The 16,953-nt window shown below is 35.7% G+C and overlaps 1 protein-coding gene across 4 annotated transcripts in view; it reads right to left on the reverse strand.

Annotated features, from left to right (window-relative positions):
- Positions 1 to 16,953, reverse strand: part of BBS9 (Bardet-Biedl syndrome 9) — a 291,982-nt gene that overhangs the window by 143,132 nt on the left and 131,897 nt on the right. For all 4 annotated transcript variants that reach the window (XM_048299201.1, XM_048299191.1, XM_048299181.1 and 1 more), the window contains exon 21: positions 4,622 to 4,844. In XM_048299201.1, the coding sequence (XP_048155158.1) occupies positions 4,622 to 4,844 (223 nt within the window). The remainder of the gene's footprint in view (positions 1 to 4,621; positions 4,845 to 16,953) is intronic.

Genomic DNA, 16,953 nt, shown 5'->3' on the forward strand with positions numbered 1-16,953 from the left:
GAAAAACAATGTACATCAAACATTGGGAAACCCTTCCAACAAGGACACTAAGCTACTATAAAAGTTATCAAGAGATACTGTTCAAGGTGTTTGAGAGTCCAGATAAACTTTGTTACTGATATCCAGGATCTGTTAACCCCATTGCAACACAAAGGCTGGCAGATGGGCAGTCGTCTTGCCTCCTAGCTCCAACTTTATATAAATTTCAAATATTACACTTAGACAAAACTATTTGTAAGTCCTATTTCCTGGATGCAAAATACTCATCCTTTTCCTTGTAATTTCAGTTCTAAAGATTCAGCCATCTGGGAAGATGACAGTCTTTGGCATTCCACAGATTTCAGTAATGGAGCTCAGTAATTGACTTTCTGGTTAAATAATATTTTCTCTACTGCTCCAGTTATATTCAACTACATAAGTAAATCATGCTAAAGCACAGTATAATGATCTCCTAATGAAGCCAAGAGATAAAAAATACTGAAGTTGAGTTGAGAAAACAAGGCAGAAGAAAAATGATGGTCTAAAGAAAAATAAAGTCTTTATTTAAATTTAAAAATCCTTGCTTGAACAAAGGCTTGAACTGATACAGGCGCTATTTGCACATCACATCAGGAACTATTATAGGAAAAGCAGGATCACACTCTAGTTGAAGAGAACTGAGCTTCCCAAAATATGGGTGAAGCGATATTGTAAACAGAGCTCCAATCAGACTGACATCTAAACAAGTCTTCAAAAAACCACAGTTAATACTCATCAAGGTTTTAAAAGCAATCCTGAAAAAGACACAGATATTATAAGAGGCCATTAAAAGCTACAGAATTAACTCACTGCAGGTCATCAGGATTTACGCTATAAATTCTCATTCCCATTTAACTCAATACATGACAATGTGGGTGGCCCACAGCACCTTTCCAAGCACTTCCCTGGCACTGACCCACACTTTGGGTTGGCACCACTCCCTTAACCCCTCATCGTTCCTCTCATCCAGCCATTTATGCATTGCCAAAGGCAACACAGTACATGATATAGCTTGATATGGTTTACAGTTATAATCATATTTAGCCAATGATACTGATTCAATTTTAATCACCCATATAAGAACATCTTACATACTGGAAAACTATCATGACCCCCCTTAAATTTCTCTTTATTTTTCCCTCAGAAGAAACAAAACTGAACTCTATTCAGTTTGTCTAGGTTTTCCTTAAATTGTGCTCCCCTGTGAATCCTGCTCACGAAGAATAGAAAGAAATAATCATATCTCCTCATTAGAATTCATATGACTACAACCCAGAGTTGGAATTCACCTTTAGTGGGAACATATTGCTGTCTTTTATTCAGTTGCTGGTCCAATATAACACCCATGAGCCTATCCTATGGCAACAGTGCTTACAGAATTATTTCTCAAATTTTAGTTTGTCGGATTCTTACTTGCTAGAGTCCTTGGCTCTTGTCTCAACTGAAAACCATCTTAATAACTTTAGATCCTTCCTCTTATTTATCAAGATCAGCATTATTGCTCTCTCAATATGCCTGAAACTACTGCAAGCTTGTTGCAAAACCACAATTTTAACATTCGTGCCCATATTCCATCACTGAATCTATTAAAGAAAATAGTGAACAAAACCAGACCCAGGAGAGACCATGGTCTACCTCTAACATATAGTCTTGGGTTAACTACAAATACTGACAACTACTTTTGAAGGCATCTTTCAAATAGTTGCACACTTCTAATATAAAGAATATAAGATAAATCATCAGCTTTTCAATGTGGCTTCAGGCAATTTCTCTAGATTTCAGGGTACACCATCATGAACATATTGAATATAACTCCTAGAAATTGAGCCTACTATTACAGTGCTGCAATACTAGAAGGGTCCTAGGCACTTTAAAAGAAATTTTCTAAAGTTGGTTGCTATGGAAAAAAGGGTTTTTTCATCATTAAGAAAAAGAAGGGGCTAAAGAAAAAGTGTCATTGAACAAAATCCTCAAGCTAATTCCAGTTACCCTAGTGAACAATTATGTGACCATCTTTCGCTTGGCTTGGAGTTTAAACATCCTGAAGAACTTTCCCCTACATTAACATCCAGTATTTAACCATAAATCCTCAGATACAAATATAATTCTCAGTCTCCCTCTCCACATATAGTTCTACCTCATTCTCCTCTACCTATTCCAGTTCTCTCCTTTAAGGGCTGGCAAAAGGAGTTCCTGTGTTTTCTCAGGATTATCAAAGAGCTCTTGACTCAACAGCATAGAGTTATTTTGTATACTGGTTTCCCTTTATAAGGCATCATTCTCAATTTCTTCCAAGTGTAGACCGAACAGGTGCTTTTAGCTGGACTCAACAGTGAGTCAAATTTTTTGATTGTCCCCACTAATAACACTGTTTTCACAGTGACAAGTGGTCTTGAGCACAGGAATTCATTTCTTTTAGGTAAATCTAACCAGGCAGATGAATTCCAGGAATGTACCTAGAGCACTCCAAATGCTAATGAAGAACCAGTACATGCACAGAGCTAGTTCTGAAACAGAAATTATACAAGTCATGTTGCCAGCCTCAACTCGTCCGTCCTGCAGATCTGCTTCTAACAGACCACATTACTTGCCAAGGTAGAGATGGCCAGAGAAAACATGAACAGGTGACAAGACAAACATGTTTAAAAAGTGTCAGTAAAACCTTTATTCTCAAAAAGAAGTTCCAAGGTTTCTCCAGTCCATTCAAAGACAAACACACACAGTTTCAAAATACACAGCACATCTTGTTGGAGAGTAACTACTTAAATACTAAGCTATTCTGAGCATTTGACAGAAGTATTTCTCTCTAATGAGCTTCTCCTCTAAATTAAGATGAAATTTTTTATTGTTGACCTCTTTCAAAAATTATATTCTTTCAACAGTTAATGAGTAAATGCAAAGTCTATGAAGAGCAATATTTCTTCTAATTTTTTTTACAATATTTACAAATTTTACTCTTTTCCTAACAGAATTATAATCTAATTGCATAGTTCCCTGAATTCAATAACACTAGTCAACTGAATAGGAAGAAGTGAAGTTCCTTATTAAATCAATTCACCTTATTAGCTTAGGTGGAAAAAATTGAACTGCAGCTATGTATACCTTTCCAAAATTCTTAGAAGAAAAAACAGTGGTTATATAATCAAAGTTCAACGAAAGAAATGCCCTTCACACATATTTTAGTCCTGCAAAGAAATACTAACAGAACTTTGTAGAGCCAATATGACACTTATTCTGCCTCACTTCCTTGCTTCACACGATTACAAGTCTGGTTCCAGGTATGGCAACAGTGTTAACACTAAAGTAAAACCATATATGTATGTAGAATTTCTACCATTGCACGGTCTGAAGCTGTTTTACCAGATCCTTTATAGTAGCACATGCAAAGGAAGGCTGCACATAAGGACTTTTGAGCTGCTGAAACACTGCACACACCATCCATGTTATATTAAACAGGAACTTAATTATTCTTTATAATGTAAGAAAGCAAAATACTGATAATCAAGATACTGCCCTAACACAACTCCAATCTTTATCAAAAACCATATCCATGAAGCCAACATAATAAACTTCCAGCTTTAAGAATGATGAAAATATAAAATACAAACTTTTCCTTACAGATGTGAAGACTGCTGCAGGAGAAGGAAGGCATTGAGGTCCAAGACCATAGTGATACTATGGTTTAGGAGAGTATGAAGTTGAATGAACAGCCAATCCAAATTCAGAGCAGAAAGCTGGGAAAAAAATACCTGTTTCCAAGTCACCAGGAGTACCTGATGTTTACTAAGAGACTATCTATCTATCTACCTGTCTATCTATCTATCTCACTGGAGGAAAACACAGGGAGAAAATGTTTTGCAACAGTACAAAGATGGTAAAATTCAGGCTCTACAGAAAAAGTGTGATGTTGCTCCTACTATTACTAAAAAGTAGCAATATAGAAAAAGACATGAATAAAATTTCCTTTTAAAACAGTAATTCCATGACATTCATGTAAATCATTGTGCACTGCGAAATCTTGGCCACATTCTTTTTCTATATGGGAAATATTACTCAACACATACTTAAATTAGTTTTATCTTCAATTTTGTGCTTTCTGTGAGGTATCACCCAGCCAACTAGTACCTTCTAAAGTTGCAGGTTTTTTTTATTTAGTGTTATCACTACCTCGTGATTTATCATATGCATAGGCCATAAAGCCACTACTATAAATATATTAATTTCTTTACCAAGAAAGCATGAATTTTCACTCTTCCTTTTTTCCATCACATTAGACACATACACATGTACACATTCAATTGAAATGTGCAAAGAAATAAGTGATAAGAATTTCAGAGGTTAACAATGACCTTCTGGGTTTCATTTGCTGCATTACTGTGCATACTGTGTAAGAGCAACAGCAAGTGTTGAATAAAATGAGAAAAATCCCTCAGACTTAAAATTATCTTATTACCTAAGTCATTCTACTTGTCAGCAACACAACCAGTGTTTGGTTTCCACAATCAATGAAAAACAAACTGCCAAGAAAACAGAATGTTCAAAATTTTTTGTTTTAATATGCAAATAAACATTTTGGATTTTGAACATGCACTTCATGTCTTACCTGGCATGACAGCAGTTTGCTGAGTGACTGAGTCTGTACTTAATGAAAGGCGACCGCCTTTGGCCAATCTATCACAGAAGAGGGTGATGTTCTTCTTCAGTCTGCTGGTATCTTTGGGCATGGACAACTGGCTGCTGAGAGTCAGGGCCTGCTCCTTGGAGCTCTTTGACAAACAAGTTCTTAACAAGTAAGAAACTGCAGCATCCACAGTTTCTTCCCAACCCTGCATTAGAGAAAAGGAAATTAAAAATTAGGTGAACTGTAATATGATATAGCATATTACAAATAAGGTAACAAATCATGGACTGAGAATTTTTAAATTATACTGATACATAAAATATTGTTTGGGGGTTAATGAGTGTCATGAACACCCAACTTCAACTTGTACAAGCAAAAGCTGAAAAAACAAACTTGTTCCAATATTGAAGTCGACAGAGAAATCTAATTTCAATAATAGCAATGTATGGACAGTTAAATTTAACTAGAACAGTTAAATTCAGTCATTGCATTAACAACTGAAAACTAGAAATTCTTGGTTGTGACATTTCAAATTGAGAACAGAATGGAGCTATAAATAAAAGCATAATACATAGTATATAACATTATGATGATGATACATCAAGGCCAGGAAAAAAATATGTATACAATTATACATTTCTTGGAATCACAGTCTAAGATTCTCCTAACATGCCAATAGCAGAGAACATAATGACTACAACCCAAAGCTAGAGATATTCAGTACCCATTTATCAGATCTATTAACCTTAAGTTATGAGCACAGGTGTGTCAGTGCTGTGATGAACAGAGAGTGATTTCAGCATAGTGTCAACCATTTATGAAAGACCAGCTTAGTAATCACTTCAGTTAAAACAAACAACACTCAGTAAAAGCGAGTAAGTTTCTTTTCACTAAGCACCTTGAATAGCACATTTAAAAATTAGCTTTGAGTCTGTAATCTGTACTGTGGTTTTCAGTGACACAAACAAATCAAAGACATTCCTTTAAGGAAGAATCCTGGACAGCAGAAGTCCTACTGTTTGTGGCAAGATTTTTAGGTTAATGCATAAAATCTAACATATGACATCTATCTCATTTTTGCAGTATGACATGCAGATTGATTCCACTCAATGCATCCTGTAATCTTAAATTACACTCTGTGATGAGCCTATGTGATTAATCCAAAGCATCTATAATTAATGAACCTGCGAGACAGTCACAAAGCTCTCTCATGTCTTTTCACTAGCATCTTGCAGAGCTTGGATAGAGTTAGCAACTAATATAAAGGGCTTTGTGGTCTGCTAACTTCATAACTCATAATATCACTTAGTATTCAGCCACCTGTAAGTAAGTTCTATGTATGTGCTGCGTACATGTACAGGAAAGTATATTCAATCACTGCAGTATTAGTGTCTGCTCTCTCCATGCTGCTAATTGATTGGGACTTATTTTGGCAAAAGTCTCTATTCACTTTAGAAATCTTGACATGACAGTCCAGAATCACCCAGCTCTACCTGCCGCCAAACTAGCAGAAGCTAACACCAAGCTTGCTCTTTACATGGCAAGTACTCAGAAAAGAAAACTCAGGTATCCAGTTGTAGTTAATACAAACCCAGAGTCTTCTTGTTTTTAAGCTCTTTCTCATGATGTGTTCTACATGATTGAAAACACTCAGCTGAACAGCAAAATCACCTATCTATGCAAATTTCCATGACTCAGTAAGTGTAACATTTGAAAGAATGATGGTGTCAACCTTGCCATAGTCCACTGAGCAAATAAGGTTTATGGATTTCTTCAGTTAAATATATAATGGCTTTTGTGAAGGACACCACTTTTAACACAGAGAATCAAAGGCCACCCTTCCTGATCTTGTGAAATTCCTAAGAACAGATCCAGGGCAGATGCTTACTAGTGGTCAAGTATACCACTGAGACCACACAGTCATATGCACTTCATCCTTGTCCAAACATACCCTATACTGAGTGTCCTGGAAATGTGATGTGTGTGTATAAAATATTTACATTTTGCAGAGGAACAGGATCACCTAGTGAGGTTTTCTTAGTCAATATCTGCCTTTCTGACTTCATAAAAACAACATTAACCTATTATCTTATCTGGATTTGCCCCCCACAAAAGCCACACATAAATTAGAAAAATCATGCCAATCGATCAATCAATCAATCAATGCTGTGGTAGCTTAACATTTTTCAAATATTCTAGAAAGAGTCCATTAGAATGCAATGCATCCACTGACCTGTGATGGTGACAGGAAATCATCCATTCTGCAGCCAATTTAAAGAGGTTAATGAGCTGGTAAATGCTGTCTACGTTCCCACATACTGGGCAATGAAACTTAATATGTACAAAGCACCAAAAACAGCCAAGCCAGCCACTCCTAATTATACTACAAATCATGAAAAATAAGACAACACAAACATAAGAATCTTGAGTTTCACTAAAAGACAAAGAAACACATGATTAACTGTTGTCAGCATACAGTAGCTGAGAAGCTGGCCAATATGTCTCTCCAAATAAGTTGTAAAAACTCAGGCAAAAGCATTTAAATAAAAGCACTGAATTACAAGCTAACAAAAGTCAGGAAATTAAAAGTGGCTAGTATTCTGTCCTTGGCTCACACAGGTATGTTTTACTTTATACCACAGCCTTAACATTTTCCAACCCTTGTTCTTGTATTTCATTTCCATGTAAAACTAGTTTCTCAGTAGACCATAAAACTATCTTCTCCAATTCAAGGTCTGTTGACCTAGTAAGTCCAGTCAAATCTAAAGCAGCCTTTATGATTAATGAAAGAGTACATAAAAGCTACCTCTAAATGAAAAAAAACTTGATGGAAACTGTTCAGGTGATTTTGTACAACTAAGAATTAATGGCTGCAAATAGGGCTGCATTTGTCAGTAATTTTTATTGGTGCAAGGGGATAATTGAAGGAACAAGAAAAATTCTCCACATGTTAAAAAAGCTGAAAGATGTTTGAAAATAAAAGTATTCTCCTCTATAGCCCACACTGCAGAATGATTCTACTGCCACAGTTGTAATATTCATTAGTGGCTTTTTGTGTAGTATTCTGCATATTTGAGGACTGAAAGGCACACCTTCAGCAGGAGTGTGATGCCAGTAATCCATCATTCTATTACCAGCAAGCATTGCCGTGATTGTGACAATAAATGTCAGTCAAGACTCACAAAAAGAGGCATTATTAAACCATCCAAATTCTTCATATAATTCAGATAGATATGAAAAATACTTAATTCATCAATTTTACTTTTTCACTTGGAAAGGCTGGGCTTCATATTTTGCATATATACATTATTATTTTTCTCTTTTAGGTAGTAGGTAGAGATTGGCACTTTCTTTTAACCAAATCAAATACATTGCAGGAGTCTGAAAACCAAATGTTTTCAGACATTAGATTTAGACACTAGTATTTGTGATACTAGCACAGCTAATATTATATTAGTACACATCACTGGTATTCCACACAAATTGCCACGAAGGATCCTTAGGTGTCTCTGAGTGTGACCATAATTATACATTCAATCTCACTTTGCCTTAAGGCTTCATCCAGAGTACCTTGTTTGTAGCCTGACACTTGACTGCAAGAGCCCACTCCCCAAGAGTTTAGCTGATCAAAAACAGAGTCAACTAGACATAGATAAGGGCAGGATCTGAGAGAAGGATTTCCATAGGCAGAAGTCTGAGATAGGGCCTGTTGTCAGATTCAGTAGGTTTACTCATATAGTGTCACTCCTTAACACATTTAAACAGTTAGTATAATTCAGAGATCTACAAATGAGTACTATTTGTCTTAAGTGCAAATAAATCATTCTAACAGCATATCAGTCAAACTTGAACAAGATTCCTAAGTTGTGTGCATAAGCCAGATAAGTATTTGACTGTGTATCTTTTACTTTGAAAGCCTTTATCTTTATTAATAATATTCCTAAGTCATCTTCTGAGCTGCCTATGATGTAATTTATCCTGGAGTGACAATCAAGGCAGTTCAAATTCAAATGCAATGTGAAATATACTGCAGAAACTATGCAAAATTGGTGCCAGCCAAATTATGGGAATTCTGACAGCTGTTAACTCAGGAATTTGCCAGGCTATATCTTGTTTCTTTATTTTAGACACAATAGTGATTTCATCAGCTTTCAAAAATGCTAGAATACTTGAAAGTTCACCACATGAATGACAATCCTGGCATTTATGCTTATCTCAACCACTAAAGAAGAGTTTTCTGCATCTGAAAGCCTTGTATATGTTAATTCACAAGAAACACCAGCCATGTGTCTCTCAGCATTTTGCTTTTAGAGCAATTAAAAAGAATTATCTTATTCTTACATATACAAACCAGTAATCCACTAACCCATGGCTACCAAACTGGTAATCTCCAACACAGGCACAGACCACCAGCAAATTTGGCCAAGTATTCACTGTGCTACCAGTCTTCCTAACCCATATTCTTCAAGCATATTCTATATTTCTAACTGATCTATTTGTCTCAAAGAGGAGATAACAGCCACAGAAGCCATAAAGTAGGCATACAACATTTGTGTGTGCTGTCAGAAATGGAAATGACAAACCTTCCTTGTGCGTCCCTGAAAAATTACTGCTAAAAAAGAATTGATAAAGCCTTTAGGCAGACCTTTTGAAAAGAATTGGAATAAAAGAAAAGAAAAAGACAACCCAATAGACTCGATATTTATTTAGCACTCAGAAAAAAGTGCAGCAAAATATTACTGAAGTCTTAATGTATGACATTTGAACAGTGTCAAGAGACAGTATAATTTTTAAGAAAAGGTTTTCTAAGAAAAAAATATTCTTGGTTGAAGAATTATCCTTGTAATAACATAAAACCAGTTTTCTTTAACATAATGCATTAGAAACACCAGTCACAGATTATCTGGAATCTTCTACAATTCAATTTTGCATTTAAACAAAAAAAAAAAAATCAAAGCAAAAGCACCTCCACATATATAAAAAACAAAAACCTACCCCTGCGATAACTGAAAAACAGGGAACTGGCAAAATCCTACAGACTAGAGGAATTCAAGTCTGATGAAAATCCAGACACATGAGTCAAGCTTAAATACATTCCAAATCTATTCAGTGCCTAAGAAGGATGTGTATTGAGCACACAATAGAAAAATCACAACTGAAGTTCTTATAATAAACCTGCTCTCTCTAGTCATATCTTTCTTTAAATCATTTATGATGCATAATGTTCATAATATTAACTGATCTGATTTTGATTTCTACTGTCATTTAAAGAAATTCAGTTCTAGTAGGAATTTGCAGACTGATAAAAACAATATCAAAGTGAGGATATACTTGAACATCCCAGACAAAGTAAAAGTCAGAACTATGAAAATGAAGAAAATTTGTATGACACATAGTTCTAGAAGAATAGTTCAAAACAGTAGATGGATAAGTTTCATTTTAAATCATGGAAACCATCCTTATTTCTGAGATGGTACTCTGAAGTCAACCTATTGTGAAGAGCTACATTATAAGCATTATAGACATTTAAATGTTATTAAGGGTTTGGACTCAGCAAATTTACCTACTCCAAACAAATTACAATTTACTTAAAACACAAGAAACAAGAGCCAAACAAGGGACAAAAGAAAATTCAAAAACCCAGAGAAGTACAAGGTAACATCTTGATAACTCCTAACAAAATATGAGCAGTCAAATTCTGTAGAGATCCTGACACAATAGATATTTAAGGTAAAAGCTTAAACAGTCTGTGAAGAACAACAAATAAAAGACTACAGAAAGTAATCAAGACTTGTAAGGGAAAGTGTATGAGATGTCTTTACAATATTTATCGAACTGGTCCAGGTATAGCAAAACAGATTTGTAGAGAGTTATTTAATATTAAGTATTTATGCCAACAACTATTTTCCAACTACTTCAGAACATCTAATTCAAATATTAGTCTCTCACATTTTGAGGTCAATAGACTGCAAAAATCAGATTTAGCAAAAATCCTTTGTGAATAAAGCGGGTTCATGTAAAAGTCTGTCACAGACACACTTGTAATTCCTGCACAGCTGTGTTGTAATTGCCAGTCATAACAGAAACAGCAACTTTATCTGTTCAATGTAGAAATATTTATTTAATAGTAATTCCAGCAGCATAAGCAACTCTCTACAAGAGCTTCTCATTTTGAGTCCTACTTGGTAAACATACAGTGATAGCCTATGGCAACTTCACCTGAGAAAAATCTCGATAACAGATTCTTTCCTGAAAAGTATACTTGCCATTTAAAAGTTTCTCTGGTATTTTTGTCCTCTGAAGTTCAATTCACAAACCACCAAACACTTCTGCATCAAATATAAATATAGCTTTTGGAGAACTCTATTCTGTGGACATTTAACTTTAGATCAAGATTTGCCAAACTCTCCTTCTATAGTGTTTTCAGTATGGAAAGAAAGTCAAAAATGTATATGGCTTAGTAATCAAAATAGTGTTTTTTAAACTATCTTATAGAATAGGTGATATTTTTCTTTCAGGAATGGTGCTCCTAAACTAACCTTCTAGAAAAATAAAAATGTAGAAGAGCAATATTAAAAGCAGTGGGTGTTTTAGAAATCTAGCAAAGTGAGCATTACTAAACAAAGGTTCTGAAAGCTGCATGCATTAAGAGGATGACCTCTATCTTCTGAGATTTTAATTTATTGTTCAAGTCCAATTCTGAGCAAAGTCCTGCTCACAGAAACAAGTTATGGTTATCAGCAGTTTTAAGGTTTTCTGTATTAATGAAACAACTGGTAACGTGATTAAAGAGTGTATCACCTGTAAGAAAGCAAAGCTCCAGGTGGGGATCATAATTATAATATTTCTAATACTGCTTAACTCTTCCATGCTCTTGAGATTAGTAATTTACTCTCAGGAAAGTGCATGCTTCACCGAAAAATTACATACCAGGATGAATATAGATGATGGTTTCATTAGCTCCTCCACTAAAATTTAACCTCCGTACACTGCAGCCAAATTTCCATATGGGCTGCATCTTTTTGCACTGGATGTTCTTCATTTGCACAGAAAGACTTTCAAAATTAGGTTAAAATTAGAAATCAGCTCAGTAGGCTTCTTCTTGACAAGTAAAGCATCTGTGCGAATCAACTCTTCTTTCAAATTGTCTCGTATCTAGAAATTGGAGCATTACAGAGTGTTTCCTAACACCTGGTGTGTTGGATTTTTTTTGGACAACAGTGGTCTTTTACGAGTGGATAAGAGGCAGGGAAAAGAGCACATTTTTTCAACAGATAAATTCTAACTATATAACTCTACAGTTATTCATCTAGCAATGCTTATTTATTGTAATATAAATGCATCCTGTCTGGAATAGCAAAAGTTCACACACTTCATTTGTTTCTGTAGACACTATTCCTGAATCCTGAATTTTTTAGGGATTTTTTTCATCTTAATTTTCTTTTTAACTTGACTTCTTATGACCACTGATCCCTTCTGGGAACTGATGAAAGAAACTCTTGTAAGCACTACATGAATGGAGTGACTTGACTTCTTTTGTTGCCAGCTTCAGAAGCCTGTTGTTTTGATTTTTAGCACTGAAACCATCTAACGCTTCATCTTTCTTTTCCTCAATAACTTTTCACCAGTTAGTTAGGAAAACTGAGGTGCTGTTTGGGTCTTGCAGATGTTGTCAAAGCTGTCTGCAGGCAAGAAAACACACCAGGAGTTGTGCATCTTGCTGAAGAATGCTACACATCCAGCAGCAGGTCTGCAATGAACTCTAGGTCCATTTAGGTCCAGCAAGACAATTTTTGATATGGGGAAGAGGAATTGGACCTTGTTATACTCAGCCTGGAGAAAAAAAGTAGATAAAACACATGCTAAAACAAGATTATTGAAACTTCTCCTTGCATCTCAGCCCATATTCCATTTTTATATCACTGATATTCTTGAAGAGGAAATTTTCATCTTTCGCTATTATCTTTCTTATTAGGTTACCAATACAATATGCCATGAAACACTGACAAATGAGATTGTGTCTCCAAAACCTGTGAAATATGGAACCACACACACTCAAATATTTTTATCTGGGAAAAAAACCAAAAAGCTCGTCATAAAGTTTGTTTCCTATTTAAATTCTCACATTACTTTAGATCTATGCACCAGTATCATTAAACTCAGTTCTGTTGCCTCAAACTGTGGAATTTCTATTCTCCCAAGATGCACAGGTGAGTCCAAAGAGGATAGTGGTAAACTGGACTTGCATGTTTACTTGGATAGCCAACTTTCAAATTTATGGTAGGGGGTTTCTTTTGGGCTTTTTCTTAAGACAGTATCTTCAGCAAAGTTCATTAACTCCTCCTCCTCTATAGATTTGATTTATAAGCTGTTTTACTTTTGAAGTATCTAAACCATATTTTTGGCTTTATCAAACTTTCATTTCATTGAAAAAGCCAGGAGATTATGAAGGACATTAATTATGCAACCTTTATGTACCTTTAATCTGGCCTATTTTAATGCAAAGTGAGTCTCTCACTACCTGTGCTAATATGAGAGAATACTGGTATATCATTCTTAATCTAGGAATTAAGACAAAGCATCTTACCATTAACTAAACAAAAAAAAATTCCATCTGAAAAAATGACTATTCTGAAAATCATGGTAAAAAAAAGTGAGGTTTTTTCTGGGATCTTGTAACAAGATGAAAAATTCATGTGACATCTTCTGTATGACTTCCCTATCTACCTATCTCTATCTATCTGTGTGACATGATAACTTTGTAAATTCCAGTAAACCAATTATACAACAGCACAACATGCGAACAATAGCTATAGGCTATCTAGTAGTGACCAAAAAACGCTACATGATTGCAACATAGAACCAAGAACAGCCATCAACAACTTCAGAACCAAAAGCAGTCCCATCACAACTGGTTCCTCCCGCTTCCCCCAAAAACCAAATATTAGCGTAGTGATTAGATTTTGATACACCCTCTCAGAAACATTTCTGACCATGAGATATAAGGAAAATGATTAATTTAGCTGCATACCATTGCCACGTGTTCAATATAAACAGAGAGCTTCATAAAATTATTGGGAGTAATTCATTTTCTCAGAAAATGCCATGATGTATGGTTAGATACAATGGTACTAATATAGCACTACAGTACTTATAATAAAAGTATCATAGCTTTGAACTGATGCCAGACAATTAGAAAGTAAAACCAACAATAAATATGCAGCTTTTAATTCTATAAACCCTGTCCTATTAGGTAACATAAAGGTCATACTCTAATGATGCTGAAATAGATTCATTGTTTCAGTATATAAGCAATTCCATCAGAATTTTACAATCAATCATAAATCACATTACATTTCTAATATATACTACAGAATCATAGAACGGTTTGGGTTGGAAGGGACTTTCAAGGTCCTCCAGTTCACAGGCAGGGACAACTTCCAGCAGACCAGGTTGCTAAAAGCCCCATCCAAGCTGGCCTTGAACACTTCCATGGATGGGGGGTACACAACCTGTTCTAGTGCATCAAGACCCTTATAGCAAGGAATTATTTCCTATTATCTAACCTAAACCTACCCTCCTTCAATTTAAGGCCATTCCCCCTTGACCTAACACTACATGCCCTCTCTATCCTTCTTGTAAACCCTTTTACTGGAAGGCTGCTTAGCAGGAGTCTGAGGATCTTTCAATTAAGACACAATATCAAGGGAATTCTCCACTGACAATATACTTCTTTAAAAGAAAAAAGAAAACAAAAGCAAAAGAAAGAGCCACTGATTATATATATTGAGTGTTAAGACCCTTTGTTGAACAATGTTGCTGCAATCACTGTAATGCATCACTCTTGTCATTAAGCAGTTTAGATGACAACTGATCTGAACTCCTGGTATGCACCACATACTCAGTAATTACCACTACACTAAAATAGCTCTTTGTACCTGAACTAGACAGATCACCCTAACAAAGAGAAAGTTTAGAGGTCCCCAATCACAATATTACATAAAGAAAGACGTCTGATAACAGAAGCTTCTTTAATTTATCAAACAAAGAGTACATCTCTTGGGATAACTGAGGTACTTTGCAGGGTATCCAAATTACTTTAAAAGGAGGTGATATATGCTGGAAGCAAACTAATCAAAGCAGAACACAGTTCTGCCTTGACTAATTTACACCAAGAAATAAGATCCCTAAGTAGGCCTTTGCTTGCAACAGAGACAGCACACTGGAAATTAACTTCAGGATCTCCAGTACCAGCAGAAAAAATAACATGAATGCTCAAGTTAAAATTAATTCTCTAAGCTTTTTAATTAAAATACATCTAACCAATAGATATGCCAGATTCTCCATCAGCGTAAGGTTTTTACCAAGGTTGAATGCCTGTTCTGAGCTTGATACAATTTTCAGGGCATACAATTAAACAGGACAAGAATACTACCATTTTTTCTGTCCTTTGAACTTTTACAATTCATAATGCATACCAAACTATTTCTGCATAATTTTGTTTAAATCAATTTTATGCCATCTGGAAGAAATAGAGAAAGCTTTGTTTTTTGAAAACCATTACTATTGGGAACCACCAGAAGCAGCCTGTTAAAAAAATTAGTCTTACAGCCCCTTCTTATCTAACACCAACAAAAACAGCAAATGAAAAAAAATTTGAAAATAGAATTGGGCATAGCTCCTTCTGGTAGTCTTTTGAAGTGGAAAGCATCAGATAAAGTTATATTATAGATTTTAATTAATCCATAGACATTTCCAACAGACCACATTAAGCATTGCTTTCTCAGACCAACAGAATATTGCCACTTTTCTATTCTACCCAGAGAATTCACTGTGAGGAATCACATAAATTTAGCTACAGATGAAGATCACTAGATAGTGGTGCAATTTGTCTTCAACTTGCTGTTGTTGCCATAACCCACTGTCTTCTCAGCAAATAAAATTAACTGCACGAAGAAAATACCAGACACTTACAGGAACTGTGACAGTGCTTAAGTAGTGGTAAGACTACCTCTTTGGTCTTCAAATTCCCTCTTTCATCCAAGTTACTTAACATTTGATCTTTCATTTTTAGACATTCCAACATTGTTAAATAATCAATCAGTTTGAAACTCTGCTTTTAAGGATCACAAATAAAAGTAGAAACAGTTGCAGTAACTTAGTGGCTTTGCAACCAGCTGTCCTTCTGTCCACCTGCTCATATTAAGAGCAACTGAAAGAGCTGGGGTTATTTAGCCTGGAGAAAAGAAGGTTCAGGGAAGACCTTGCCATGCTCTTCACCTCCCTGAAAGGAAGGTGTAGCCAGGTCGGGGGGTAGCCTCCTCTCCCAGGCAACCAGCAACAGGACAAGATAACACAGTCTCAAGCTGCACCAGGGGAGGTTCAGGTTGGACATAGGAATGGGGTGCCCAGGGAGGTGGTGGAGTCACCATCCCTGGAGGTGTTCAGGAAATGACTGGATGTGGAAAGGTTGTACTCCATGATCTTGGAAGTCTTTTCCAACCTTAATGTTTTTATGATTCTAGTTACTGCTGGTGTACTCTGGTCCTCTTGAAAGCAGGCTAGCAGAAAGAGCACTGATAATTTCCATATTAAAATATACAATAAAAGAATGTTCGAGGTACTTGAACCATGCTCTTCTCTTATTGTGCAGCTGGGTCACATACACACACATGAACAAAGGACATTGACAGGAACCACCCACCACTACTCCATTTCTAACCTTTCTCCCTAATACAGGACTTTTCCTGCCTAGGGAACAGTGGCAATCTCATTTCTTCACCTTCTTCCCCTCACTTGACAATCTTATGTTACCCTGAACCAAACTAAACTTCAGGCTGAGACTAGCCTTTTTTACTGAAAAATTATGGTGTTTACTGGGAAAAGCTGAAAGAGCCTTCCTTTTATTTTGGTGATTAAGGGTGTAAAATTTACTAGCTTTTTCCCCCTATTTCTTGTAGACTTGGATGCTTCACTGTACCAGAAGAGTCTTTCTGAATGGTTCTGTTGCATGACATTGATTCAGATAGGAGGAAGACTTATTTATTAGTTTTGATAATTACAAAAAGTTAGTCAATGTCATTTAATGTAATTTTCTGAGCTGGAAAAAAGGCAACAAATTTCATGTGTTTTTCTGTCTGAAACTACTTACCTGCAGATGTATTATCCACCTTGTTTGTAAAAAGAAGGAGGGGAATAAATATAATATATCTGCTGTAAAGTTGCCTGTTCACAAAAATAAAGAATACAACCATATGGAAAACTGGTTCCAAGTTATCCATCATCACTGCCACTGTGGTGGCTTTGTGAGATTT

This window comes from Corvus hawaiiensis, chromosome 1 (genome assembly GCF_020740725.1).
Source record: "Corvus hawaiiensis isolate bCorHaw1 chromosome 1, bCorHaw1.pri.cur, whole genome shotgun sequence".
NCBI lineage: Eukaryota > Metazoa > Chordata > Aves > Passeriformes > Corvidae > Corvus > Corvus hawaiiensis.